General features: G+C 46.3%; 1 protein-coding gene across 1 annotated transcript in view; it reads left to right on the forward strand.

The window, feature by feature from the left end:
- The window catches only part of LOC137544945 (uncharacterized), a 648,464-nt gene that overhangs the window by 338,390 nt on the left and 283,211 nt on the right, over positions 1-26,863 (forward strand). The window contains exons 72-75 of the mRNA XM_068266042.1: positions 4,816-5,035; positions 16,572-16,637; positions 19,487-19,669; positions 20,805-20,964. Coding sequence (XP_068122143.1) covers positions 4,816-5,035; positions 16,572-16,637; positions 19,487-19,669; positions 20,805-20,964 — 629 coding nt within the window. The remainder of the gene's footprint in view (positions 1-4,815; positions 5,036-16,571; positions 16,638-19,486; positions 19,670-20,804; positions 20,965-26,863) is intronic.

The following is a 26,863-nucleotide window of genomic DNA, read 5'->3' on the forward strand; positions in this document are numbered from 1 at the left end:
TTCCAGCGGCGGGTCCTGCGGCGTCTCCGGCAACGAGACTTCCACTCCGGCATCTTCTGATGGCATCACCGGCATCCCTCCAGTGGTGGCACGTGTGCGCAGATCCTCCAGTCAGACACGCGTGGTGCAGAGCAGCCTTTATAGGCTGAGGGGGCGTGTCTGACAGAGGGGCTGTCATCCTGGAGGCGGGATCTTGCTCTGACTTGTGGGTATTTTAGGCCAAGTGAGACAGTTGCTCACTGGCCTTGATACTAATCAGTTCGCTGGTTCTTGGCCCTTAGCTAGTGAGAATCTTAAGAGCTACATTTCATATATTGCGCATCAGCACGATATATATCGTGCTGATGTCAGTGTATATATTGTAATTCTATTATTGTATGTTATTATGTACCGACCTTTGCCTGCCTTTTGACTACGAATCTGCCTAGCTCCTCTGTACTACTGTGATCTGATTACTGTGTATGACTAGGCCTGCCCCTGACTTCGCTTCTGTTTGATCCTTCTAATACGACTGACATCTGACTTATGTGTATGACTTGGCCTGATATTTGACTACGATTTTGCCTAGCCCTTCTGTACCATTGCCGTCTGCTCACGTGAATGACCCCGGCCTGTCTTTGACTACACTGTTCTCACTAGAACTGTGTTTTGCATATGTAACGCTAGCCCTGTTCACGTATCAGTGTGATAATAATGTAACGATCGTACCTTCCAGCGGCGGGTCCCGCACCGTCTCCGATGGAGAGACTTTTGCTCCGGCATCTTCTAATGGCATCCCCGGCATCCCTCCAGTGGTGGCACATGTGCGCAGATCCTCCAGTCAGACACGCGTGGTGCAGAGCAGCCTTTATGGGCTGAGGAGGCGTGTCTGACGGAGGGGCTGTCATCCTGGGGGCGGGATCTTGCTCTGACTTGTAGGTATTTTAGGCCAAGTGAGACAGTTGCTCACTGGCGTTGATACTAATCAGTTCGTGAACAGGGCTAGCGTAACAAGTGCAAACACAGTTCTAGTGATAACAGCGTAGTCAAAGACAGGCCGGGGTCATTCACGTGAGCAGACGGCAATAGTACAGAAGGGCTAGGCAAAATCGTAGTCAAATATCAGGCCGAGTCATACACATAAGTAAGATGTCAGCCGTATTAGAAGGATCAAACATAAGCAAAGTCAGGGGCAGGCCGAGTCGTACACAGTAACCAGATGGCAGTAGTACAGAGGAGCTAGGCAGATTCGTAGTCAAAAGGCAGGCAAGGTCGGTACACAATAACATACAATAATAGAATTACAATATTACAATATATACACTGACTGACTAGAGTACATATATATCGTGCTGATGCGCAAATTATGAAATGTAGATTTCAAGATTTTCACTAGCTAAGGGCCAAGAACTAGCGAACTGATTAGTATCAAGGCCAGTGAGCAACTGTCTCACTTGGCCTAAAATACCCACAAGTCAGAGCAAGATCCTGCCCCCAGGATGACAGCCCCTCCGTCAGACACGCGTCCTCAGCCTATAAAGGCTGCTCTGCACCACGCACGTCTGACTGGAGGATCTGCGCACACATGCCACCACTGGAGGGATGCCGGTGATGCCTTTAGAAAATGCCGTAGCGGAAGTCTTGCTGCCGGACCCGCCGCGGGACCCGCCGCTGGAAGGTAAGCTCGTTACAGTCGGCAACGTTATCAAGACTCAATCCTTCGAGTGACACTTCAGGAGCCAAGTGCTGTACAGATGCTTCACTCTGCTGTAGCATTTGTTTCTATGGGGAGAGGAGGAAGGATGACAATAAAGCAGCTTCTGGCGGGTGGAATGAGGAAGGGAACAATGCAATAGAGTGTTGCTTGGGCACCGTTATCATTATAGATAGCGGCATGCCTGATCTTTAAAAGTGATGTTTGGGGACAAGTGCACACATGCTACCATGCTTGCCTAGAAATAACAGCACAACTGAGTGGCCTCTGGCAGTAGGGGGACAGTGCAAATATGGGTCAGTGTCATTTAAAGATCCAGCATTCTAAATATTTAAGTGAACCTGTGTAACACCTGTACACACGCTAGCTGTGTGCCTAGCTACAGCAGCACAACAGAGTGGCTTCTGGTGGGAGGGTAAGGAGGGGAACATTACGCTTCAAGGTCAGTGTCATTTAACCACTTCCGGATTCCTGGTGGTTTAGCTGATCTGTGCTGCGGGGGCTCTTCAGCCCGCAGCACAGATCAGAAATCAGGCAGGGCGATCAGACCTCCCCCCTTTTTTCCCCACTAGGGGGATGTCCTGCTGGGGGGGTCTGATCGCCGCCGCGCTGCTGTGCCTAGCGGGGGGGGGGAGGCTCCTCAAAGCTCCCCTCCGCAGCACTAGTCCTCCCTCTGCCTCCTTCCCTCCCTCTCCCATCCCCTGTGTGCGGCGCAGGACGGAAAGCCGTCCTGCGCCGGATAGGCTTTAGCCTATCAGATGCCGGCGATCCCCGGCCAATCAGAGGTCGGGGATCGCCGATCTCCTCTACGGCGCTGCTGCGCAGCAGCGCCGTATATATGTAAACACCGGGGAAGATCTTCCCCGCGTGTTTACATTGAGCCTGCGAGCCGCGATCGGCGGCTCGCAGGGTGTTCACGGAGACACCCACCGTGAACTGACATGGAACGTTTCCATGGAAACCACTTCAGGATTCAGGGGCGTAGTTAAGCGTACGCAGAATCCTGAAGTGGTTAAACAATGATCCAGAAAACTAGATTGATAAACAAGCTAAGTGGACACATGTACACACACATTCAGCCAAGAAGGGCATACTGTAACTGCCTTGGCCAAGTGTAGTATAACATGTACACACTTTACATCTGACAATTTTAGATGATGATCTATTCAAGGATTAGGACACCACTGATGGCCAAGTATTAAATGGGATAAACAGGACAGTTTTGGTTATTACCCACTCATCATGCAAATCCCTGAAAATTGAAAATTGTCTTTGTCACCAACAGAGACCCCTGCTCCAATTACTGTAAAGTGTTAATGTATTTAAAACTGCTTCACCCATCTGCCAGTGGCTCTGGCTGTTATTGACACAAATATCTCATTTAACATTTGTTGCTGAATGCAGTCTTTCCGGTCAGTATTCTCCCCACTCCAGAAGGCAAGCATAACCTTGATAAAGACATGGCAATGTAAGTAGGCAGAGTTTGGGGCTGTAGATAAGAGAGGAGTGTTGGCTCCTCCCTCTTTGTAGCTGGCCTGTCTGATAAGGTGGAAGCAGGGACTCAGAGGTGATAGTAGCAAAGACCCCAGACACCCACCCTGCAACTTTAGACTCCTACCTGGGGTGCCTAGACAATCTTGCTCTGGGTCAGACAACCCCTAACTCCACCTAATTGTGCTAGGACTTCTTCATATAGGCAACCCGCTACTGGCTGCAATAAAGTACATCGTGGCAAAGCTTATTTCAATGCAAACTGTCCATCTCCATGATGCAGTGTTTACATAATGTTGCATTGCATCGTGAGTGGTGTGAACTGTCCTGGTATACTGAAGGGGAGCCTGGGCAGCAATGGTGTGAGGTAGTATAAAGAGGGGTGAGCTCCTCTTTACACTGCTTTAGTGGGAATTGGCATCCAGTCATTTATACAGAGCACATTAAAACGATAGACTTTGCAAGCAAATTACAGATGACTGATATTTTTTTTATAAAAATGACCATATAGATTTCACTAACATCTGTTCATATCATGCACAGGTGTTAACTGCAGTTCTGCCTTCAGCCATTGTGCATTAATAACTCCTAATAGTAGTAATTAGGTGCAGTGGTTTGCAGATATAATGTATAAAGCAGAGAGCGAATGGTCTGTAATGTAAAACAGGTTGTTAACTTTGCTAATGCACATGGCCTCTCACCTTGCCTTAATATTACAAAGGTAAGGACACTGTCTGAGATTGCAGCCTGTGCACACTTGGAGGTTGCCAGGTTGCATGTATATCAATAGAAATACAACTGCCAGCGCATGGATCGTTTATCAACATCTACCCTCTATTTAATACTTCTGGATATCTTTAATTGTCAACTGAAGTGAGAGGGATATGGAGGCTGCCATTTGTATTTCCTTTTAAGCAATATCAGTTGCCTGGCTGACCAGCTGATCATCTGCCTCTAATATGTTTAGTCATATTCCCTGAACAAGCATGCAGCAGATAAGGTTTTTCTGACATTATTGTCAGATCTGACAAAATTAGCTGCATGCTTGTTTCTGAGGTGAGTCAGAAACCACTGCAGCCAGATAGACCAGCAGGACTGCCAGGCAACTGGTATTGTTTAAAAAGGAAATAAATATGGCAGTCTTCATATCTTTTTTTGCTTCAGTTGTCCTTTAACTACATCTTTTAAGTTAACTATATCATGCAGTTTTTGTTTTGTTTTTGATACCTTGAAGAGCTGGGAGAATAATTATCCATTTATCCCTTTATTATGTCCTTTATCCCTATATTGCTTCATTCAGAATAATTATCTACTCAGCATCGATATCATAGTATGGCTCTGAGTTATATCAGCCATGAGATAACTGTAAGAGAAATATACTTGCTCTGCTGGGCATATTATGAGCAAGTTTCTGTAAGCTGCATAAAAGTGGATGATGTATTTGGCTTACTGCACACAGATCTGCAAGCTGGAGATGAATGATGGTCACGGGCTGGGGAAATAACAACAAAGAAAGAGCCCATAAAAATCCACGGCCCCTCACATTGCCCTCGCCAAGCTCAATTCAATGAAGTGACATAAAACTTGACAACTACATTTAACTGTCTTTAATATCTTTAATCTCTTTGAAGCTTCTGGAAAAGGAGAACAAGAAACATGCTGCTATTGTAAGCTCCCTTCCAGGCAGGCTCAGTGGGATTCCTGGAAGCACAGCCCTGGCAGCAGGATTAGTGTCGTACCTTGGCGCTTATGAACACAACTTTCGACAGCTCATGCTAACAGTGGAATGGCCTATGGCTGTGAAGGAGAGAGGTTTCCCATTAATGATAGATGCAATTGACCCAGACAAAGGTAGAGCTGATTTAGATTAAAAAATGTCTGTGCAATTTAGATCTTCTGTATTATAGTGATATACTGTTGGTAATAATGCAAGTGTTTTATTATTTGTTATTATAATTTATTATTATTAGAAATATACTTAGGTTATGGCACTATTTGCTTTCCACATTTGCATTATTTCAGTCATTTTTTCTCTGTCATCTAGCCTGTTCTTTCTTCATTATGTAACACTTCCCCTCTACAAATCAATTTTATTCAGCTTTCCATATATATTGGCACATCTCCTGACCTCCCGCCATACATTTGCCATTCTCCATACCATTTCCTTGGCCCTGTGCCCTGCATGCATGACCTTTGTATCTTAAAGTTGGATAAAACTCTGTTTACTAAATGTATCTGACAAAGGAATGTAAACAAAAGATGCAGACGATGCAGATCAGATCGATGCATCTTCTTCATATGCAGGTCCATAAGCTGCCCACTGAAACAAGGAGATTTCCAATGAAGAACAAAGTACTGTGTTTAACTGAATGCCGTTCTGCTACAATTTGTTTGTGGTAGTAGATTTTATGCTGTAAATAATCTTTTAGAGCAAAAGAGAAAATGCTGAGTTTCATTCCACTTTAAAGGAAATCAGAAACGAGTAAAGTTAAAACTTTTATACATACCTGGGGCTTCCTCCAGCCCCATCCGCATGGATCGCTCCCACGCCGTCCTCAGTCTTTTCCAGCTCCGGTACCGGGTCCCGTAACTTCAGCCAGTCATGGCCAGTCTGAGCATGCCAAGTTCGCTCTCTCCAGCTCTCACTGGCGGAGAATAGTATCCTCCTGATTTTCTGCCTATTCTTATAAAGGCATTGGACTCTTAACTACTTTAGCATTTTGGATGTAGCTGTTACGTCCAAAATGCTGCATCGCGGCCGGTCGCGCGTGCTTCCATGCTCACTCCCGTTCCCGTCGCGTGTTAGCCCAGGAGATCAATGAATAAATGAGATGTATGAAAGACCAATGCCATCTACGAGATGGCTCTGTCTTTCACAAAGCCCATACATTCACATCCCCGCATTACATCCGTTTTGCGTAGTAATACTACGCATATGGAAGATATATGTGAGGACATCTTGTGGCCAAACAGTAAAATTACATGTAGAAACATTTCAAGAAAATTTGTTTTCATTTTATTACATTTAAAATAAACCTCTTACCTCGCACACTCCCCAACAGTTACCCCCCAAACATTTTTGTATAAAAAAAAAAAAACTCACAATAAAAAAAGACATAAATAGTTACCTTAGGGAACTTTTTTAATATGTATGTCAAGAAGGTATATTACTGTTATTTTTTAAATTATGGGCTTGTAAATAGTGACAGACGCAAAACTGAAAAAACGCACCTTTATTTACATATAAAATATTGGCGCCATATATTGTGATAGGGACATAATTTGAATGGTGTAATAACCAGGACAAATGGGCAAATAAAATACATCGGTTTTAATTATGGAATCATGTATTATTTTACAACTATAGTGGTCAAAATAATAGAAATAATGACTCTTTTTCTTAATTTTCCTGTTAAAATGCATTTAGCATAAAATAATTCTTAGTATAATATACTACCCAAAGAAAGCCTAATTGATGATGGGAAAAACAATATATAAGTCATTTCATTGTGATAAACAGTGATAAAGTTATTGGTGAATGAATGGGAGGGGAAAGTTTCTCGGATGCATTGTAACGGTCAGCCGACCGTAACGTCACGGCTGGTACCGACTCCTGCCCTGCTGAGTTGCAGAGAGGCAGGCGGATGGCCTAATACAAGCCGGGTCAATATCGGAATCAGATGGCAGAGGTACACAGGGGCGAGACAAAGAATGGTCGAAATACAAGCCGGGTCAAACACTGGTGTCAGATGGCTGAGGTACAAAGGGACAAAACAGAGAGTGGTCTAACTACAAGCCGGGTCATGCACAGGTATCAGATCAGGGAACAGTGACTGGAACTGAGTCACAGCAGCCAGGAGCTCAGGCTAACCTAGCCAGGAGCAACGCTGAGACTCAGGGACCAAACAGTGGTTATAATAGTAACAAGGTCTGGAGCAAGCTCACACTAGCCTACACGCGGCAAAATACACGCTATAACAGGCGTGCGGCCGCGTTCCGGAAACGCTTATAAGCCTACCGTACGCGTCACTTCCGCCGCGTCAGACGCGTACGTTCCGACGCGTCACTTCCGGTACGCCTGCCGCCTGCTCGCATAGGCTGGACGCGTACGTCCCATGCGTCCTTTGGAACGCATGCCTCTGCCTGCAGCCACAGACTGCGCCGGCGTGGAACGCAAGCCTGAAGAGCGCGACTCGTCGCAGGCACGGGGATCAGGTTGTATCGTTACACTACCCCTCCCCCCCGAGGAGTGTCCTCCGGGCACTCTACCCCTGGTTTGTTGGGGAAATTAGCATGAAATTCCTGAACCAACTCTTGAGCATGTACCTGTCTCGCCGGCATCCAGCATCTCTCCTCCGGTCCGTACCCTTTCCAGTCGATCAGGTACTGCAAAGAGTTCCTAAAGCTTCTTGAGTCCAGAATTTTCTCCACCTCGTATTCTGTCTCACCTAATACTGACACGGGAGGTGGTGGGGACGTGGAGGTCTGAGACTCTTTAGCTGGTTTCAGTAAAGATACGTGAAAGGAATTTCCGACTCTGAGGGAGTCAGGTAGCTTAACCTTATAGGCCACTTCATTCAACTTTCTAATGATAGGGAATGGTCCGATAAATCGTGGACCTAACTTGGGCGTGGGTTGTCGCAATGGGATGTTCCTGGTGGACACCCAAACAAGGTCCCCCGGAGACAAGTCCGGTTCCCGTGACCGACGCTTGTCGAAAGAGCGTTTCTGTTTGTCTACAGCCTTACTTAAGTTCACCCGAACCTGTTTCCATATTTCTGCCATATGGTTTACCCAATTCTCGACGGCGGGTAGATTCAATGGAGTCCCTGACAGTGGAGAAAATTTTGGATTCAGTCCGGTAACTACCTGAAATGGAGACATGCCTGCAGAGGAACTCACCTGGTTGTTCAGGGCGAATTCTGCGAACGGGAGGTACGCCGCCCATTCCTCCTGGTTGCTGGCTACATAGCATCGCAAGTACTGCTCTATCGACTGATTTATTCTCTCGGTCTGGCCATTGGTCTCAGGGTGGAATCCTGATGAGAAGGACAAGGTAACCCCCAGCCGGGAGCAAAAAAGCCTGCCAGAACCGAGAGACAAACTGGACTCCCCTGTCGGAGACAATCCTTTCTGGCACCCCATGGAGTTTGAACAAATGCGAAATAAAAAGCTCAGCCAACTCTTTTGCCGAAGGTAGTTTAATTAAAGGAACAAGATGTGCCATCTTGCTAAATCGGTCCACAGTGACCCAAATAACGGTATACCCTTTGGAGGCAGGAAGGTCTACAATAAAGTCCATGGATATATCTGTCCAGGGCTTAGATGGAATAGGTAAGGACCGTAGCAGCCCACTGGGCATAGTCCGGGAAGGAGTGTGCACAAGTGGCACACTTCTTCACAAATGCCTTGGAATCTTGACTCAGCGATGGCCACCACACCCAACGCGACAGCAGCTCCCTTGTCTTGTTTTCTCCCGGATGACCTGCTGCTTTATCCTCATGGAAATGCTGTAAGACCTTGAGCCTCCACTGGGGGGGGGGGGGGGGGGGAGGAACGTACAACCGCCCAACAGGTTTTCCCAAAGGAGCATCACCTTGACAGGGAGAAAGAAGGTTCATTAAGTCTGTGTCTGGCACTGAGGTGGACATAGTTGCAACGATACATTGCGAGGGCACTATTGGCTCGGGAGTTTGGGTTTCGTTGAGACTGGGCCTAAACGCCCGTGACAAGGCGTCTGCCTTCACATTCTTAGGGCCTGGCTTGTATGTGATGGTGAAATAGAACCGAGAGAAAAATAGCGCCCACCGAGCCTGTCTGGGAGTCAACCTCTTGGCGGACTTGATGTACTCCAGATTCTTATGATCTGTGTACACGGTGACTGGGTGAGCTGCCCCCTCTAGCCATTGTCTCCACTCCTCGAATGCCCACTTTATTCCCAATAACTCCCTGTTCCCAATATCGTAGTTCCGCTCCGCCGAGGAAAACCTCTTGGACAGATAGGCACAGGGATGTAATTTTTCTGGGCTTCCCGAGTACTGGGAGAGGACCGCTCCTACCCCAATCTCAGAAGCATCCACCTCCACAATGAAGGGACGGGTGACGTCTGGGTGCGTGAGAATGGGTGCGGAGCAAAAAGCCTCCTTCAGGGTCTTGAAAGCCAACTGGGCTTGAGGTGACCACTGACTGGGATCGGCTCCCTTCTTAGTCAGATCGGTCAGAGGTGCCACCTTCAATGAGTACCCCTGGATAAACCTCCTATAGTAGTTGGCAAATCCTAAGAATCTCTGAAGAGCCTTGAGATTGCCGGGTTGTGGCCAGTTGAGGACCGCGGACACCTTTGCCGCATTCATGGTCAGCCCAGAATCCGATACCACGTACCCCAAAAATGGTACCTGGTTGGTTTCAAAAATACATTTTTCGAGCTTGGCGTACAAACGGTTCACTCTCAGTTTCTGCAGCACCCTGCAGATGTGGTGTCGATGTTCTGCGAGGGTCGGGGAGTAGATGAGAATATCATCTAAATAGACAATGACGAACTTCCCGAGGAAGTCTCGAAAGATGTCGTTGACGAACTCCTGGAAGACTGCGGGGGCATTGCAGAGCCCGAAAGGCATCACCAAATACTCATAATGCCCGTTGTGAGTATTAAACGCAGTCTTCCATTTGTCCCCCTGCCGTATACGAATGAGGTTGTACGCCCCTCTCAGATCTAACTTAGTGAACACCCGAGCCCCGGCCACCTGTCCAAATTGATCCTCGATCAATGGAAGCGGATAGCGGTTCTTTATAGTGATGGTGTTCAGCCCCCTATAATCAATACAGGGTCTGAGCCCACCATCCTTCTTCTCCACGAAGAAGAATCCCGCCCCTGCCGGAGAGCTGGAAGGCCGGATGAACCCTTTCTCCAGGTTTTCTCGGATATACTCCCGCATCGCTGAGCGCTCAGGGCCCGACAAGCTATACAAATGACCCCGAAGGGGCATGGTTCCCGGCAGAAGATCTATTGGGCAGTCGTAGGGGCGGTGTGGAGGCAGCTCCTCCGCTGCCTGGGGTGAGAATACGTCGGCGAATTCTCTGTAGGGCCAGGGAACCTGCGACGACGTTACTTGGGTGCTGAGGAGAGGTAATGTTAGAAGGCAATTCTGGTGACAGAACCCCGACCAACTAACGAGTTGCCCCGTACGCCAATCCAACACCGGATTGTGTTGTTTCAGCCACGGCAAACCGAGTACCAACGGTGTGGATGGCATGTTCAGTAGGAAGAAAGTTATCTTCTCTGAATGCAGAGCCCCGATTTTCAGGTGCAACTCCGGGGTCATCGCCACAGGGGTGGCTAACTCTAACGGCGAGTCATCGATGGCGATGGCCCGTAACGGACTTTGGAGAGGCAACGAGGGAATATTTAACCGAGCGGCTACAGATATATCCAGAAAATTCCCTGCAGCCCCGCTGTCAATGAAAGCCTGCCCTGTTATCCCCTTTTCCTTCCAATCTAGACTGAAAGGCACTAGAAAGCGTTGGTTTTTGAGAGGAATTACCTGCCCGCCTGGATGAACTTCCTCCAATTCATCTAGGCGCTGGCGTTTCCCGACTTCTTCTCGGGGCAGCTGCGTACCATGTGGCCGGCACCCCCACAGTACAGGCATAGTCCTTGGGATCGTCTGCGTGTTTTCTCTACAGCCGACAACTTAGATGCCCCGATCTGCATGGGTTCTTCGGTGGGTATAGGTGGGCTGAGCAGGCCCGCCACCATGGGTGCAACACTCCCTGCTCCTGACCGCTCTGATCATCTCTGGCGTATCCGGCGATCCACCCTGATGGCAAGGGTGATTGCCTCATCCAGCGTCTCGGCCGGAGGGTAGTTGACCAAGTGGTCCTTAACTGGTTCTGATAGGCCGAAGTTAAACTGATCCACAAGCGCTGAATCGTTCCATCTGGAGGCCACTGACCAACGCCTGAACTCAGACGCGTACACCTCAGCCGTGTTTTTCCCTTGTTTTAGGGTCCTGATCTTGTGTGAAGCGGTGGTGGTAATATCTGGGTCTGAATATAGTACACCCATGGCCTGGAAGAATTCCTCCACTGAGGCGAGAGCAGGATGCCCCTGAGGAAGGCTATAGGCCCAGGCCTGTGGATCTCCCTGTAACAACGAGATTACCAAGGCCACCCTCTGTGTTTCCGTCCCCGTGGCTTGTGGCCTGATAAAGAAATACATCATGCAAGAGTTTATGAAGTTGCTAAACGTGCCACGATCTCCTGAGAACTTCTCAGGGAGTGGAAGTTTGGGTTCTGCAACAGGTGCTACAGGTGGGACGGGCGGCGGTGCCACCGGGGCCGCCGGAGCCACTGGGAGGTCAACAGCATCATCCGGCTCATCTCCCAGAGGGATGGCCGCAGCCGCAGCATGTGCTAACGGGGTCACCATGTCAGCAAGGCCCTTGACCACCGCGGCCAGCTGGTCAATCTGCCTTTGCAAATCCTCCATGTATGTATATATCTCCCCTAATGGGTATATTTGGCCTGTTATAATGTAACGGTCAGCCGACCGTAACGTCACGGCTGGTACCGACTTCTGCCCTGCTGAGTTGCAGAGAGGCAGGCGGATGGCCTAATACAAGCCGGGTCAATATCGGAATCAGATGGCAGAGGTACACAGGGGCGAGACAAAGAATGGTCGAAATACAAGCCGGGTCAAACACTGGTGTCAGATGGCTGAGGTACAAAAGGACAAAACAGAGAGTGGTCTAACTACAAGCCGGGTCATGCACAGGTATCAGATCAGGGAACAGTGACTGGAACTGAGTCACAGCAGCCAGGAGCTCAGGCTAACCTAGCCAGGAGCAACGCTGAGACTCAGGGACCAAACAGTGGTTATAATAGTAACAAGGTCTGGAGCAAGCTCACACTAGCCTACACGTGGCAAAATACACGCTATAACAGGCGTGCGGCCGCGTTCCGGAAACGCTTATAAGCCTACCGTACGCGTCACTTCCGCCGCGTCAGACACGTACGTTCCGACGCGTCACTTCCGGTACGCCTGCCGCCTGCTCGCATAGGCTGGACGCGTACGTCCCATGCGTCCTTTGGAACGCATGCCTCTGCCTGCAGCCGCAGACAGCGCCGGCGTGGAATGCAAGCCTGAAGAGCGCGACTCGTCGCAGGCACGGGGATCAGGTTGTATCATTACATGCATAAGGGGAAACAACACTGAAGGCTGAAGTGGTTGAAGGGATATTCCATTTTCATTACAAACTTGCCATAAACGTAGGTCTGTGCAGCACAAGCTTTTATCTTTGCATTTCAACTTGTTGCCAGCAAAACTGACAATAAGCTTTAATTACAGTTTATTTCAACCAGTACTCAAACCTTATTATATGAATTAATAGCTGCAGAGAGTATGGACCATTGATACTTATTTTTAAGACCCTGAGTGGTCTCAGCCTAAGACTGAGGTACTGGGAACCCATGGAAAGGCAAAGGGTTGGTGGGGTAGAAGGGAGGTAGATTTAGCTGTTTCCCCTACCTTCCCTTCCATTATTGTGCTTCCATCATAGTACTGGCTGATAAAAATGCCCACATAACAGGGCTGTTCCTACTTAAGATCCAACATTATATGTCCCTATTATGGTGGGCTTAACAGAGTTCACCTGGATCATAGTGCAGCCCATTTGTGTGCTTGGTTTCCTTTAAAGCCCCTCAGTATTTCCTGCCTTCTCCCTTCACCCCATGCAGAAATTGCCAGGGAGCTTGCTGGCAATGACATAGGTCCCTGCACTTCCCCACACAATGATCATGTGATGGTGACATGACAGTCACATGATGACCACTGTGGCAGTGAACAACAAATACTTTGTACAGGTGCACAGTCACAGTGGCAGTGGTGAAGAGAACAGGAGAGCTGCCAAGCAGCTAAGCATGATATCTCAAAAATGCTCCATGCTTATCTCAACTGTGGACTGGGGAGTTCCCAGGCTGAACCACTACCCTGTGGTTTATATAACGAATAACCCTCAAATACCTGGTCCCTCCTTCTCATGGCAAGCTAGCCTGCCTAGATTAATCCATCCATCACACTCAATATATTGTGTGCCTTATGCAACTGACCACTGTGAATCTAGCCTTAGTGTTTCATTGCAACTTTTCATCAGTTGCCTAACCCTAACTTATCCCAATGCTAATTCCCCTTCCTGAGGCCTTACCCTAATCTCCACACACAGTAACTTCTTCCTGATACCTAACCGTAACTTTCCATCCTGATGATAATCTCTTCTGAATCGCTAACCTTAATGCCAGCTCCCAACATTAGTTCCTTCCTGCTGCCTAACCGTAACTCCCCCTCCCCAGTTTTACCTCACTCTTAATGCCTAACACTAACCTTTCCTCTTAATGTTAACCACTTCCTGGTATCTTACCATAACGCTCTAACTCTAATAATCAAGACTAAGCTAACTATATCCTAAAACGAAGTCTCCTAATCAGTGCTCATTCTTAACTAGTAAGAATAAACACTTCCATCACCCAGTTAAGCTTCAGCATCATTAACTTTGTCTGCAGTGTCTGGCACCTGCTGGTTAATGTGTTGTTGGCTGCGTACACCAGCCTCTATGCATCAATGAGGTATAGTACATGGTGCTGAAATGACCAAGTAGTGTACAAATTAATTTGTGTGCTTCCACACTGGTGGCCTTCATGCTATATATAGCATATACCGAATATCTGATTTTCTAGTGGGGTCTCTGCCCAGATAAGTGAGTTAACAATTTTGCAAAAAGATGTAAAAAAAAATAAAATTGAAAAAAAAATGATGTCTGATGCAGTTAGGTTTCTAGACTGTTCAAATTTGTTTGCTCATGTATAGAGATGGCTCGAACCTCTGATTTTAGGTTCGCAAACCTCGAACGCGAATTTCCGCAAAAGTCCGGTTCGTGCGAACTTTTGCGAACCGCAATAGACTTGTGTACTGTGTGCGCTTAAGTAGGTAGGTGGGTGCATTGAACAACAGGTAGGTATATGCAGTGATGGGTATACAAATGTGCACCTGTCACACACACGTACCAAGAACAGGTACAGTGACTGGTGGTATTAAATAGCACACTGCGTGCGCTCACGTAGGTAGGTGGGTGCACTGAACAACAGGTAGGTATATGCAGTGATGGAGAATTCACAACAATTACAGCACCCTGATACTGCGCTCATATGCTGAGTCAGGTGTTAAGTGGGTCACCTCTAAAATTTTATAAAAGATATTGAATCAAACGTTCATCAAACATTCATATTACAGGTGCTAAATTCTAAATAAAACACATTGGCAGGTAGTAACCACATGTATAATGTCCTTGCTCATATAATGGTTATCATGTGGGAGCGCTCTTCCTAGATGCGTGCAGCCATCAAAAATAGAGTTCTTCAGTGAAATGGTTAAGCGCTCTTCTCTGCCTGTTCCTTCTTAAACACAGCGAATATGTCATATAATGAAAAAGCCCCCCCTTCGGGGAAAGACTCACCAGACTTCTAGGCCTCCAAGGCCAATGCTCGCATTCGGGGTATTGGCCACCCCGCAGCCTCTCTGGCAGTCCTCTCTCGGCTATTCCCAGTCTGTGTAATCAAAAAAACGAATTCCACATCGCGTAAAAGCGTACCAGTTTATTTAAAAAATGGTTAAAAACAGATCAGTGGTGTATAACCACTAATTGGGTCAAAAAACTTCATCAAAAAAATGAAACACAGCCAGCCCCTTGTTTGACAAGCTACCTGATTCCAGGTACAGGGGTATGCAGAGGTGAGATGCACTAAGCTTGTGACAAGGCGCACGCCTCTATCATCTAGCGTCCCTCTCCGCAATATCTTACTGGCTAGTGCTCTAAAAGATACCGAGCCTACTGCACACAGACAATTCCGCCGCGTCCAGCGAGCGTCGTGCGCTATGACGTCACTCCGTGGCTCCGCCCAACGTTTCGTTGCCCTAGCAACTCCTCAGGGGCCCCTGAGGAGTTGCTAGAGCGGAGCCACGGAGTCTTTCCCCGAAGGGGGGGCTTTTTCATTATATGACATATTCGCTGTGTTTAAGAAGGAACAGGCAGAGAAGAGCGCTTAAAGAGAACCCGAGGTGGGAATTACTTTTACTATTGGGGCACAGAGGCTGGTTGTGCGCACTAAGACCAGCCTCTGTTGCCCCATCGTGTGCCTCCATGTCCCCCCTGCTCGCCGCTATACCCCCCGCATTGCTGGCTGTGTCGCCAGCTCAATGTTTACCTTGCGCTGTCAGTCAGCGCCGCTCCCCCGCCTCCTCCGCATCGGCGCCACCCGCCGCGTCACTTCCCTCCTATCAGCGGGAGGGAAGGGACACGGGCGGGTGCGCCGATGCGGAGGAGGCAGGGGAGCAGCGCTGACTGACAGCGCAAGGTAAACATTGAGCTGGCGACACGCTGCGTGTCGCCAGCAATGCGGGGGGTATAGCGGCGAGCAGGGGGGACATGGAGACACACGATGGGGCAACAGAGGCTGGTCTTAGTGCGCACAACCAGCCTCTGTGCCCCAATAGTAAAAGTAATTCCCACCTCGGGTTCTCTTTAACCATTTCACTGAAGAACTATATGCAGTGATGGGTATTACAAATGAGCACCTGTCACACACACGTACTGTGAACAAGTGCAATGACTGGTGGTATTAACAATGCGTGCGCTCACGTAGGTAGGTAGGTAGGTGCACTGAACAGTGAAAAGGTGCAGTGATTGGGATAGGATTGCGAATCTGCAGCTGCCTGTCACACACACAGGTAGTCATTGTGGGCCTGGCAGTGGCACAGTAGGAATTAAGGGGCCAAAGGCCAGCTGCGACTGACTGACAGGGCTGTATATAATGCAAGTGGGCCACACACAAAAAAAAAATAGATCACAAGAACAAGATTAGCTCTCAAAAGAGCTGTTAAGGGGTGCTTTTTTTAGCAATAAGAATCAGCAAGGAGCAAGCTAACAAGCCTACAAGAGCCTAACTAAGCTTTCCCTATAGCTCTCTCTGCAGCAGCTCTCCCTTCTCTAATTACTGCAGGCACACGAGTGAGTCCAATGCCTGATGCTGCCTGCCTTTTATAAGGGGGGAGGGCCTCCAGGAGGGAGTGTAGCCTGATTGGCTACAATGTGCCTGCTGACTGTGATGTAAAGGGTCAAAGTTGACCCTAATGATGTAGTTTAGGAGGCGGGTCGAACTGCCATAAAGAACGCGAACCACTGAAGTTTGCGCAAATAAGTTCGTGGTTGAACCATTCGAGCCATGTCTACTCATGTATAAGCATGCTCGTAGCTGTGAAGTGTGATGGCAAATTAATATGCTTGCATGTTTTTTAATATACATATTTATCTATAACCTACAGTGCTTTTATTTTTAGGACACGTGATTGAATTCTCAGTGATATTTCCCAATGACTCTACCAAGGAAAGACAGAAAAATAACAGCTATCGTCCCTCTCTGGAAACAGAAGGTACAGCTGCTGAGTCTAGGACAAATGATAAACACATCTATATATGATGTTTTATAATTGTAATAGTTCTAAATAATTATTCAGTGAGTCAGTTTAGGAAGGTATTTTCAAAACTGTGGGTGCCAACCAATGGTAGGACTCTCTGCACATGGTACAGTTTAACCACTTCCGGGTTTCGGGTGGTTTGGAAGATCTGTGCTGCGGGGGCTCTTCAGCCCGCAGCACAGATCAGATAGCAGGCAGGGCGATCAAACTTCCCCCCTTTTTTCCCCACTAGAGGGATGTCCAGCTGGGGGGGGGGGGGTCTGATCGCCGCCGCTCTGCTGTGCCTTGCGGGGGGGGGGGGCTCCTCAAAGCCCTCCTCCGCAGCACTATTCCTCCCTCTGCCTCCTTCCCTCCCTCCCCTCTTCATTCTGGGCTGCACAGGGCGGAAATCCGTCCTGCGCCGCCTCAGATAGGCTTCAGCCTATCAGATGCCGGCGATCCCCGGCCAATCAGAGGCCGGGGATCGCCGATCTCCTCTACGGCGCCGTATGTATGTAAACATCAGGGAAGATCTTCCCCGCGTGTTTACATTTACCCTGCGAGCCGCGATCATATGAGCGGCCATTTCCATGGAAACCGCTTCAGGATTCAGGGGCGTACTTATGCGTACGCAGAATCCTGAAGTGGTTAAAGAGAACCCGAGGTGGGATTTAATTATATTAGTGGGGCACAGAGACTGGTTGTGCACACTAACACCAGCCTCTGTTGCCCTATGATGTGCCCCCAGGACCCTACTGCGATCTGCTGTCCCCTCCGCCGTGCTAGCGACACGCAGCGTGTCGCCAGCACAATGTTTACCTATGCGTGTCTGTCAGCGCCGCTCCCCCGCCTCCTCTGTATCGCCGCTACCCGCCCGCGTCCCTTCCCTCCAATCAGCGGGAGGGAAGGGACGCGGGCGGGTAGCGCCGATACAGAGGAGGCGGGGGAGTGGCGCTAACAGACACTGCATAGGTAAACATTGTGCTGGCGACATGCTGCGTGTCGCTAGCACGGCGGAGGGGACAGCAGATCGCAGGGGGTCCTGGGGGCACACCATAGGGCAACAGGGGCTGGTGATAGTGTGCACAACCAGCCTCTGTGCCCCACTAATATAATTAAATCCCACCTTGGGTTCTCTTTAAAACTCTGCAGAATAGCATTGTGGGACAGGTTACCCATGCTAATGACTGGTAGGTGCAATGTTGCATACAAAAGGAATCAGGGTAATTGTGTTTCTGTGGACTTGCATGGGCTTAAATATACATTTGACAACTTAAATAGAAATTCTATTAATTTTGTTAATAATTTTGATTTGGGTCTGTAAATAGCAAGGATAATCCTTTAAGCTTTTCTAATTTGTCCTATGTGTATATAGAACATAATCAGTGTTTCTAATACAATCTGGCAGCAGGGAGAGTAAAGTTTGGTTGACAATGGATTGATCCAGGTGCACAAAACTTTGGGAAGGCAATAGATGCAGTATACTTCTGATTCTGACCACACAAAAGCTAGATGCAGAAGCTGAGGATGCTGTGACTAGGGGACCATGTGTGTGCATGGATAGAGCACTGTTTACAGAGACTCTGAAGTCTCGTAAAAACAAGGTTTTTACTTTAAAAACCTCTTTAACCTAATTGCCCCTTCTAAAACGCTGCATCCTCGTGGCTGACAACGCCATAAATCCACGACTTTCTTGGTAGTGGATTTTGCTGCTGGAGGAGGCAGAGCTTTCAGCTGCAGCTCTGCCTCCATATGCGTGAATCAGCGCGTATCTCCGCCTCTCCCCCGCCCCTCTCAGTGAAGGAAAACTGAGAGGGGCAGGGGAGAGGCGGCGATCCACGCTGATAGACGCATGTAGAGGCAGAGCTGCAGGTGAAAGCTCTGCCCCTATGCGGAAGGAGCTCCGCGATGTCCCCCAGGTAATTTGGGGTGATTTATGGCATTGTCAGCTGCAGAGATGCAGCGTTTAAGGAGGGGCAATTAGGTTAAAGAGGTTTTTAAAGTAAAAACCTCTTTTTTACGAGACTTCAGAGTCTCTTTAAGGGACAGAAGGTAAAGAGTGGTGGTAAATGAATCATACTCAAAATGGGAAACTGCTAGCAGTGTGGTCTCGTAAGGATCAGTATACGATTCAATCCTTTTCAATTTATTTAATAATGATATGGTACAGTGTTTCTCAAACTTGTCCATGCGACCCCCCATTGGTGCATGTTTTGCAGCCAACCTCATCTATGCCCAGGTGGGGTAGTTCGTGTCTCAGCTACACGGAATCCACCTTGCTCTGCATAGGTGAGATTGCCTGCAAAACATGCACCATTGGTGGGTCATGAGGACAGGTTTGAGAAACACTGATCTAGTGTGATACAGACTAGTTTTGTCATATTTGCAGATGATACAACATTATGCAGAATTATCAACACTAATCAGGAAAGCGACATTACAACAGGATCTTGACAACATATAGCTTTCATTTAAAATTATGAAGCTTTTTTACCTAGTAACTAAAATGCATTGATAATATGGGGGAATGGTCTTGAATATAAGAATCTATTGGTAAAGTTCAATATTCAATTTCAGACCCCTAACATTACTGTGAAATGATTGCATTATATGCTACAAACAACCTTCTGCAAATACACAAATGCAATTTTAGCAGGAACTGAACCCTTATAATTGTGTGTGTGATGAAGAGAATGAAATGTATATCCATTGTTTTCCTTTCCATTTTATCACATGAATATCAGTTTCTAAGTCTGTGTATCTTAGTTTCCCAGAATACTGTTGGTTTCTTTCTGCAGGAAATGATAGCACTGAGGAAAATGAAGAGATCCACACAGATCATGGAGAAGAAACCCTGAATGATTTATCCCTGCTTGGACAGGCTTTACCAGTCATAACAGAGGAGCTCTACTTGGACTTTATAAGAGCTTTGATAATGAGAATCATAAAGGTCAATGAAATTCAAAAATGGTCTGCCAAAGGTATGACTGTTCATACTGGTACTATTTTCCCACTTTTTTTTATATATATAATTGCCTTTATACTGTATGTTGTGTATATTGTAGCATGAAGGACATCCACAGCTATGATTAACAGGTATGGGAAAATGTTACCTTAGGTCCAGTCAGGGTGATGTATTCTACCGTTTTAGCTTTTCTGTTGTCTGGATTGAGTTAAAATGAGGCTCAGTTGCTTGAACTTGGTGGATGCATGTCTGTTTCAAACCAGAGAAGTATGTAACGATCATTGAGGATTCAGCATGGGTAGAGGAGTGCTAAACCTTTGTTCCTAGTGTGGAGAACGTAAACAAGATACAGTCTACATCTGTCGCCAGTTGTTATCTTGTTTGTATTATTTTTAATTTTGACAAAATTGGGGTCAACCAATAAACACTGGATAAGCAGGATAAGTGAATATTTTCAACAAATGTTATTTCTTTTCAAATGCAGTGGTTTTACTGTTCCCTAAATTGGTTACCATTTCTGGTATGACAGCATTGTATGAGAAGTGGCATGGTTCCCTAATCAACTTTAATAAGAATGAAAAATCTGGGAGGTGAATTAGGGCTTTAAGACCCAGTGGTATGACCTCTTTAAACAATAATAAGCACTAAGACTTTCAAAATGTTGATAAACAGTTATTAATTTTAATTTGTCATGTTTCCCATTTTCCAGATTACATTTAGAGAAGCCTCGTTACTCCAACTACTTGAAATATTATAACGCATACTTAGTTTGCATTTTAGCTGTGTTTATATATATTGCAATCTGTTTATATAGCACCGTATTGGTTTTCTATTTTTTTACACATGAAAGTGGCAAGCGTAAAATTTATATTTTCTTTTAATAAAGTTTATTTTAAGTGCAGTAGTAAGCAATTATAGTATGTTTTTCAGGATTATGTGTCAGTTTTTTGTGTGAGATAGACGAACAAGAAATACAGTTTGTTAACAGTATGTTTTATATTCAGTTAGAAGCACTTGGTTGGTTGCCTCCTATTACTGTGCTTGGCTCACCTTGTAATTAGACAGGTGGTGACCTTGTAGCTGAGCTGGGATGTGGGTAGCAGAACTATAATGGAATCAGCTCAATCCAGATATGCTTTGTGCTCCTGCAGACTGGACTCCTCAGCAGATGGAGAATGCAGCTATTCTCTCATTTTCTTGGCAGCGCCCTGCATTGTTGATAGATCCATGTTTTCAGGGAGAGACGTGGCTTCAGGATATCCTGGGAACAAGTTCAGAGAACCCATTGGCTTCTATAAATCTACAAGCCAGGTGAGTTGTGAATGTTACACACAGGTCACTTCTTAACTTACATTAATATGGAAAGCTATAAAAAAACAATGTGTCCCTTCCTGTATGTTTGCATATGGTTCATGACAAAAATGTAGACAATTGTTAACCACTTGAGGACCTAGGGCTTTCTACCCCTTAAGGACCGGCCACTTTTTTTCCATTCAGACCACTGCAGCTTTCACGGTTTATTGCTCGCTCATACAACCTACCACCTAAATGAATTTTGGCTCCTTTTCTTGTCACTAATAAAGCTTTCTTTTGATGCTATTTGATTGCTCCTGCGATTTTTACTTTTTATTATATTCATCAAAAAAGACATGAATTTTGGCAAAAAAATGATTTTTTTAACTTTCTGTGCTGACATTTTTCAAATAAAGTAAAATTTCTGTATACATGCAGCGCGAAAAATGTGGACAAACATGTTTTTGATAAAAAAAAACCCATTCAGTGTATATTTATTGGTTTGGGTAAAAGTTATAGCGTTTACAAACTATGGTGCCAAAAGTGAATTTTCCCATTTTCAAGCATCTCTGACTTTTCTGACCCCCTGTCATGTTTCATGAGGGGCTAGAATTCCAGGATAGTATAAATACCCCCCAAATGACCCCATTTTGGAAAGAAGACATCCCAAAGTATTGACTGAGAGGCATAGTGAGTTCATAGAAGATATTATTTTTTGTCACAAGTAAGCGGAAAATGACACTTTGTGACCAAAAAAAAAAAAAAAAAAAGTTTCCATTTCTTCTAACTTGCGACAAAAAAAAATGAAATCTGCCACGGACTCACCATGCCCCTCTCTGAATACCTTGAAGGGTCTACTTTCCAAAATGGGGTCATTTGTGGGGTGTGTTTACTGTCCTGACATTTTGGGGGGTGCTAAATTGTAAGCACCCCTGTAAAGCCTAAAGGTGCTCATTGGACTTTGGGCCCCTTAGCGCAGTTAGGCTGCAAAAAAGTGCCACACATGTGGTATTGCCGTACTCAGGAGAAGTAGTATAATGTGTTTTGGGGTGTATTTTTACACATACCCATGCTGGGTGGGAGAAATATCTCTGTAAATGACAATTTTTTATTTTTTTTTACACACAATTGTCCATTTACAGAGTTATTTCTCCCACCCAGCATGGGTATGTGTAAAAATACACCCCAAAACACATTATACTACTTCTCCCGAGTACGGCGGTACCACATGTGTGGCACTTTTTTACACCCCAAGTACGCTAAGGGGCCCAAAGTCCAATGAGTACCTTTAGGATTTCACAGGTCATTTTGCGGAATTTGATTTCCAGACTACTCCTCACGGTTTAGGGCCCCTAAAATGCCAGGGCAGTATGGGAACCCCACAAATGACCCCATTTTAGAAAGAAGACACCCCAAGGTATTCTGTTAGGAGTATGGTGAGTTCATAGAAGATTTTATTTTTTGTCAAAAGTTAGCGGAAAATTGATTTTTATTGTTTTTTTCACAAAGTGTCATTTTCCACTAACTTGTGACAAAAAATAAAATCTTCTATGAACTCACCATACTCCTAACAGAATACCTTGGGGTGTCTTCTTTCTAAAATGGGGTTATTTGTGGGGTTCCTATACTGCCCTGGCATTTTAGGGGCCCTAAACCGTGAGGAGTAGTCTGGAAATCAAATTCCGCAAAATGACCTGTGAAATCCTAAAGGTACTCATTGGACTTTGGGCCCTTTAGCGCAGTTAGGGTGCAAAAAAGTGCCACACATGTGGTATCGCCGTACTCGGGAGAAGTAGTACAATGTGTTTTGGGGTGTATTTTTACACATACCCATGCTGGGTGGGAGAAATAACTCTGTAAATGGACAATTGTGTGTAAAAAAATCAAAAGAGTGTCATTTACAGAGGTATTTCTCCCACCCAGCATGGGTATGTGTAAAAATATACCCTAAAACACATTGTACTACTTCTCCCGAGTACGGCAATACCACATGTGTGGCACTTTTTTGCACCCTAACTGCGCTAAAGGGCCCAAAGTCCAATGAGTACCTTTAGGATTTCACAGGTCATTTTGCGGAATTTGATTTCCAGGCTACTCCTCACGGTTTAGGGCCCCTAAAATGCCAGGGCAGTATAGGAACCCCACAAATGACCCCATTTTAGAAAGAAGACACCCCAAGGTATTCCGTTAGGAGTATGGTGAGTTCATAGAAGATTTTATTTTTTGTCACAAGTTAGTGGAAAATGACACTTTGTGAAAAAAACAATAAAAATCAATTTTCCTCTAACTTTTGACAAAAAATAAAATCTTCTATGAACTTACCATACTCCTAACAAAATACCTTGGGGTGTCTTCTTTCTAAAATGGGGTCATTTTTGGGGTTCCTATACTGCCCTGGCATTTTAGGGGCCCTAAACCGTGAGGCGTAGTCTGGAAATCAAATTCCGCAAAATGACCTGTGAAATCCTAAAGGTACTCATTGGACTTTGGGCCCTTTAGCGCAGTTAGGGTGCAAAAAAGTGCCACACATGTGGTATTGCCGTACTCGGGAGAAGTAGTACAATGTGTTTTGGGGTGTATTTTTACACATACCCATGCTGGGTGGGAGAAATACCTCTGTAAATGACAATCTTTTGATTTTTTTACACACAATTGTCCATTTACAGAGTTATTTCTCCCACCCAGCATGGGTATGTGTAAAAATACACCCCAAAACACATTGTACTACTTCTCCCGAGTACGGCGATACCACATGTGTGGCACTTTTTTGCACCCTAACTGCGCTAAAGGGCCCAAAGTCCAATGAGTACCTTTAGGATTTCACAGGTCATTTTGCGGAATTTGATTTCCAGACTACTCCTCACGGTTTAGGGCCCCTAAAATGCCAGGGCAGTATAGGAACCCCACAAATGACCCCATTTTAGAAAGAAGACACCCCAAGGTATGCCATTAGGAGTATGGTGAGTTCATAGAAGATTTTATTTTTTGTCAAAAGTTAGCGGAAAATTGATTTTTATTGTTTTTTTCACAAAGTGTCATTTTCCGCTAACTTGTGACAAAAAATAAAATCTTCTATGAACTCACCATACTCCTAACGGCATACCTTGGGGTGTCTTCTTTCTAAAATGGGGTCATTTGTGGGGTTCCTATACTGCCCTGGCATTTTAGGGGCCCTAAACCGTGAGGAGTAGTCTGGAAATCAAATTCCGCAAAATGACCTGTGAAATCCTAAAGGTACTCATTGGACTTTGGGCCCTTTAGCGCAGTTAGGGTGCAAAAAAGTGCCACACATGTGGTATCGCCGTACTCGGGAGAAGTAGTACAATGTGTTTTGGGGTGTATTTTTACACATACCCATGCTGGGTGGGAGAAATAACTCTGTAAATGGACAATTGTGTGTAAAAAAATCAAAAGATTGTCATTTACAGAGGTATTTCTCCCACCCAGCATGGGTATGTGTAAAAATACACCCCAAAACACATAATACTACTTCTCCCGAGTACGGCGATACCACATGTGTGGCACTTTTTTGCACCCTAACTGCGCTAAGGGGCCCAGAGTCCAATGAGTACCTTTAGGCTTTACAGGGGTGCTCACAATTTAGCACCCCGCCCACTTGCCAGGACAGTTAACAAACCCCACAAATGACCCCATTTTGGAAAGAATACACAACAAGGTATTCCATGAGGGTAATGGTGAGGTCATTGAAAATTTTATTTTTTGTCACAAGTAAACGGAAAATGACACTTTGTTAAAAAAAAAATTAAAAAAAAATTCTGCTAACTTGTGACAAAAACTAAAATCTTTTATGAACTCACCGTGCACCTCACATAATACTTTAGGGTGTCCTCTTTCCAAAATGGGGTCATTTGTGGAGTCTGTCCTGGCATTTTAGGGTCTCTGCAATCATTACATGTATGGCCAGTATTAGGAGTTTCTGCTATACTCCTTATATTGGGTATACAAGTAATGCACTCTGGGCTGAAAGGAAAAATGAACGGCAAACATACCTTGCTCCACATCAATGGCAGATCTTCCTCCACATCAATGGCAGTGATAACCTCAGGAGAGAGACACCCCGTGCCACCCTGCACTCAGGGTGAGCCACCAACTTATGTGACTGGGCCTCAGAACTTTAGTATACAGCATTATGCCTGTAGGATACAGCAATATGCCTGCCAATAGAGATGACTCTGTGTGGCATTAAAGCATCATCATAGGCCCAAATCACATATAAACCGGGGGTGTCCACACTCAAGGGAAATTCAAACATGCCGTCTTATATCGCCAACCCAGGACAGATCAGCAATATCAAGCATGGAAACCGATCCTTCTTCCCACTTTTATGCTTACCCGTTTGGTCTTCAAGCTTACCTCTCCTCTCCCTGCGACAATGTGCGAAAGACCACTGAGTGTGTGCCTACTCCTGTGTCTGGAGTTCCCTAGGTTCTAATAGTGTACCTGCTCGTGGTACCTCTCAAAACACGGCCCTACGCATAGACCAGGCTGGTCAGGACAGCGGGGACAATAAAAACTGGTGTCATTCCTTCTTCCAGTCCTGCTGCAGACACGACAACGTTTTCTTCGGATGCGTTGACCTGGGGCACACGGAATCTGATAGGCGTAATGCCTACCATGCAGTCGGCTAGTTGCATCTGGGGGGGGGGGCCTGGCACCTCCTGGATACAGGATGTCCAGAATGATCTGTTCCTGAAATTGGAGGAAAGATCCAGTTCTCCCAGCCTTACTGTAGAGAACAAAGCTGTTGTAAACTGCCAATTGAATCAGATAAAAAGACACTTTCTTATACCAGCGTCTTGTTTTCCGGGTCATTAAATAGGGCGCTAACCTCTGGTCATTGAAGTCCACCCCTCCCATGTTGACATTATATTCGTGGACGACAAGGGGCTTTTCAATGACCTTAGTTGCCCGTTGAATTTGGACTGTCGTGTCTGTGTGAATGGTGGACAGAAAGTAAACGTCCCTCTTGTCCCTCCATTTCACCGCGAGCAGGTCTTCAGTACGCAAGGCGGCCCTCTGCCCCCGTTGAAGTCTGGTGGTAACGAGCCGTTGGGGGAAGCCCTGGCGACTAGGCCGCGCAGTGCCACAGCATCGGATTCCTTCTAACTTTAAGTGCTGAAAGAGGGCCACACTTGTGTAATAATTGTCCACAAAAAGATGGTACCCCTTCCGGAACAAGGGTGACACCAAGTCCCACACAACCTTTCCACTGCTCCCCAGGTAGTCAGGGCATCCGACCGGCTCCAATTTTGAGTCTTTTCCCTCATAGACCCTAAAACGACATGTATAGCCTGTGGCCCTTTCACAGAGCTTATACAGTTTCACCCCATACCGGGCGCGCTTGCTTGGGATGTACTGTTTGATGCCAAGGCGCCCGGTAAAGCGTAAGAGGGACTCGTCTACGCAGATGTTCTGTTCAGGGATATAAGCATCTGCAAATGTTGAGGACAGGTGGTCTATGAGGGGCCGAATTTTGTGGAGCCGGTCATAAGCAGGGTGGCCCTTTTCATGACAGGTTTTGTCGTCGTTGAAGTGCAGGAAGCGCAGGATGGACTCAAATCGTGTCCTGGACATGGCAGCAGGGTACAAGGGAACATGATGTACTGGGTTCATAGACCAATACGACCGCAATACATTCTGTTTCATTAGTCCCAAGTGAAGGATAAGGGCCAAAAAGATTTTAATGTCGGAAACTTGGACTGGTTTCCACCCGAAAGGCTGGGCATACATGCTCTCCGGGTGCTCGGTGATGAATTGTGTGGCTTTACGGTTGGTCTCAACCACAATTCAGTCCAAGAGAACCTGGGTGATGAACAGCTGCAAAAATTCTAGGGTCGTTCCTAGATGAGCTGTCGCCACCTGGACTCCAGACTGGGCGGTGAAAGGGGGCACTACG

Source organism: Hyperolius riggenbachi, chromosome 2 (assembly GCF_040937935.1).
Source record: "Hyperolius riggenbachi isolate aHypRig1 chromosome 2, aHypRig1.pri, whole genome shotgun sequence".
Lineage (NCBI taxonomy): Eukaryota > Metazoa > Chordata > Amphibia > Anura > Hyperoliidae > Hyperolius > Hyperolius riggenbachi.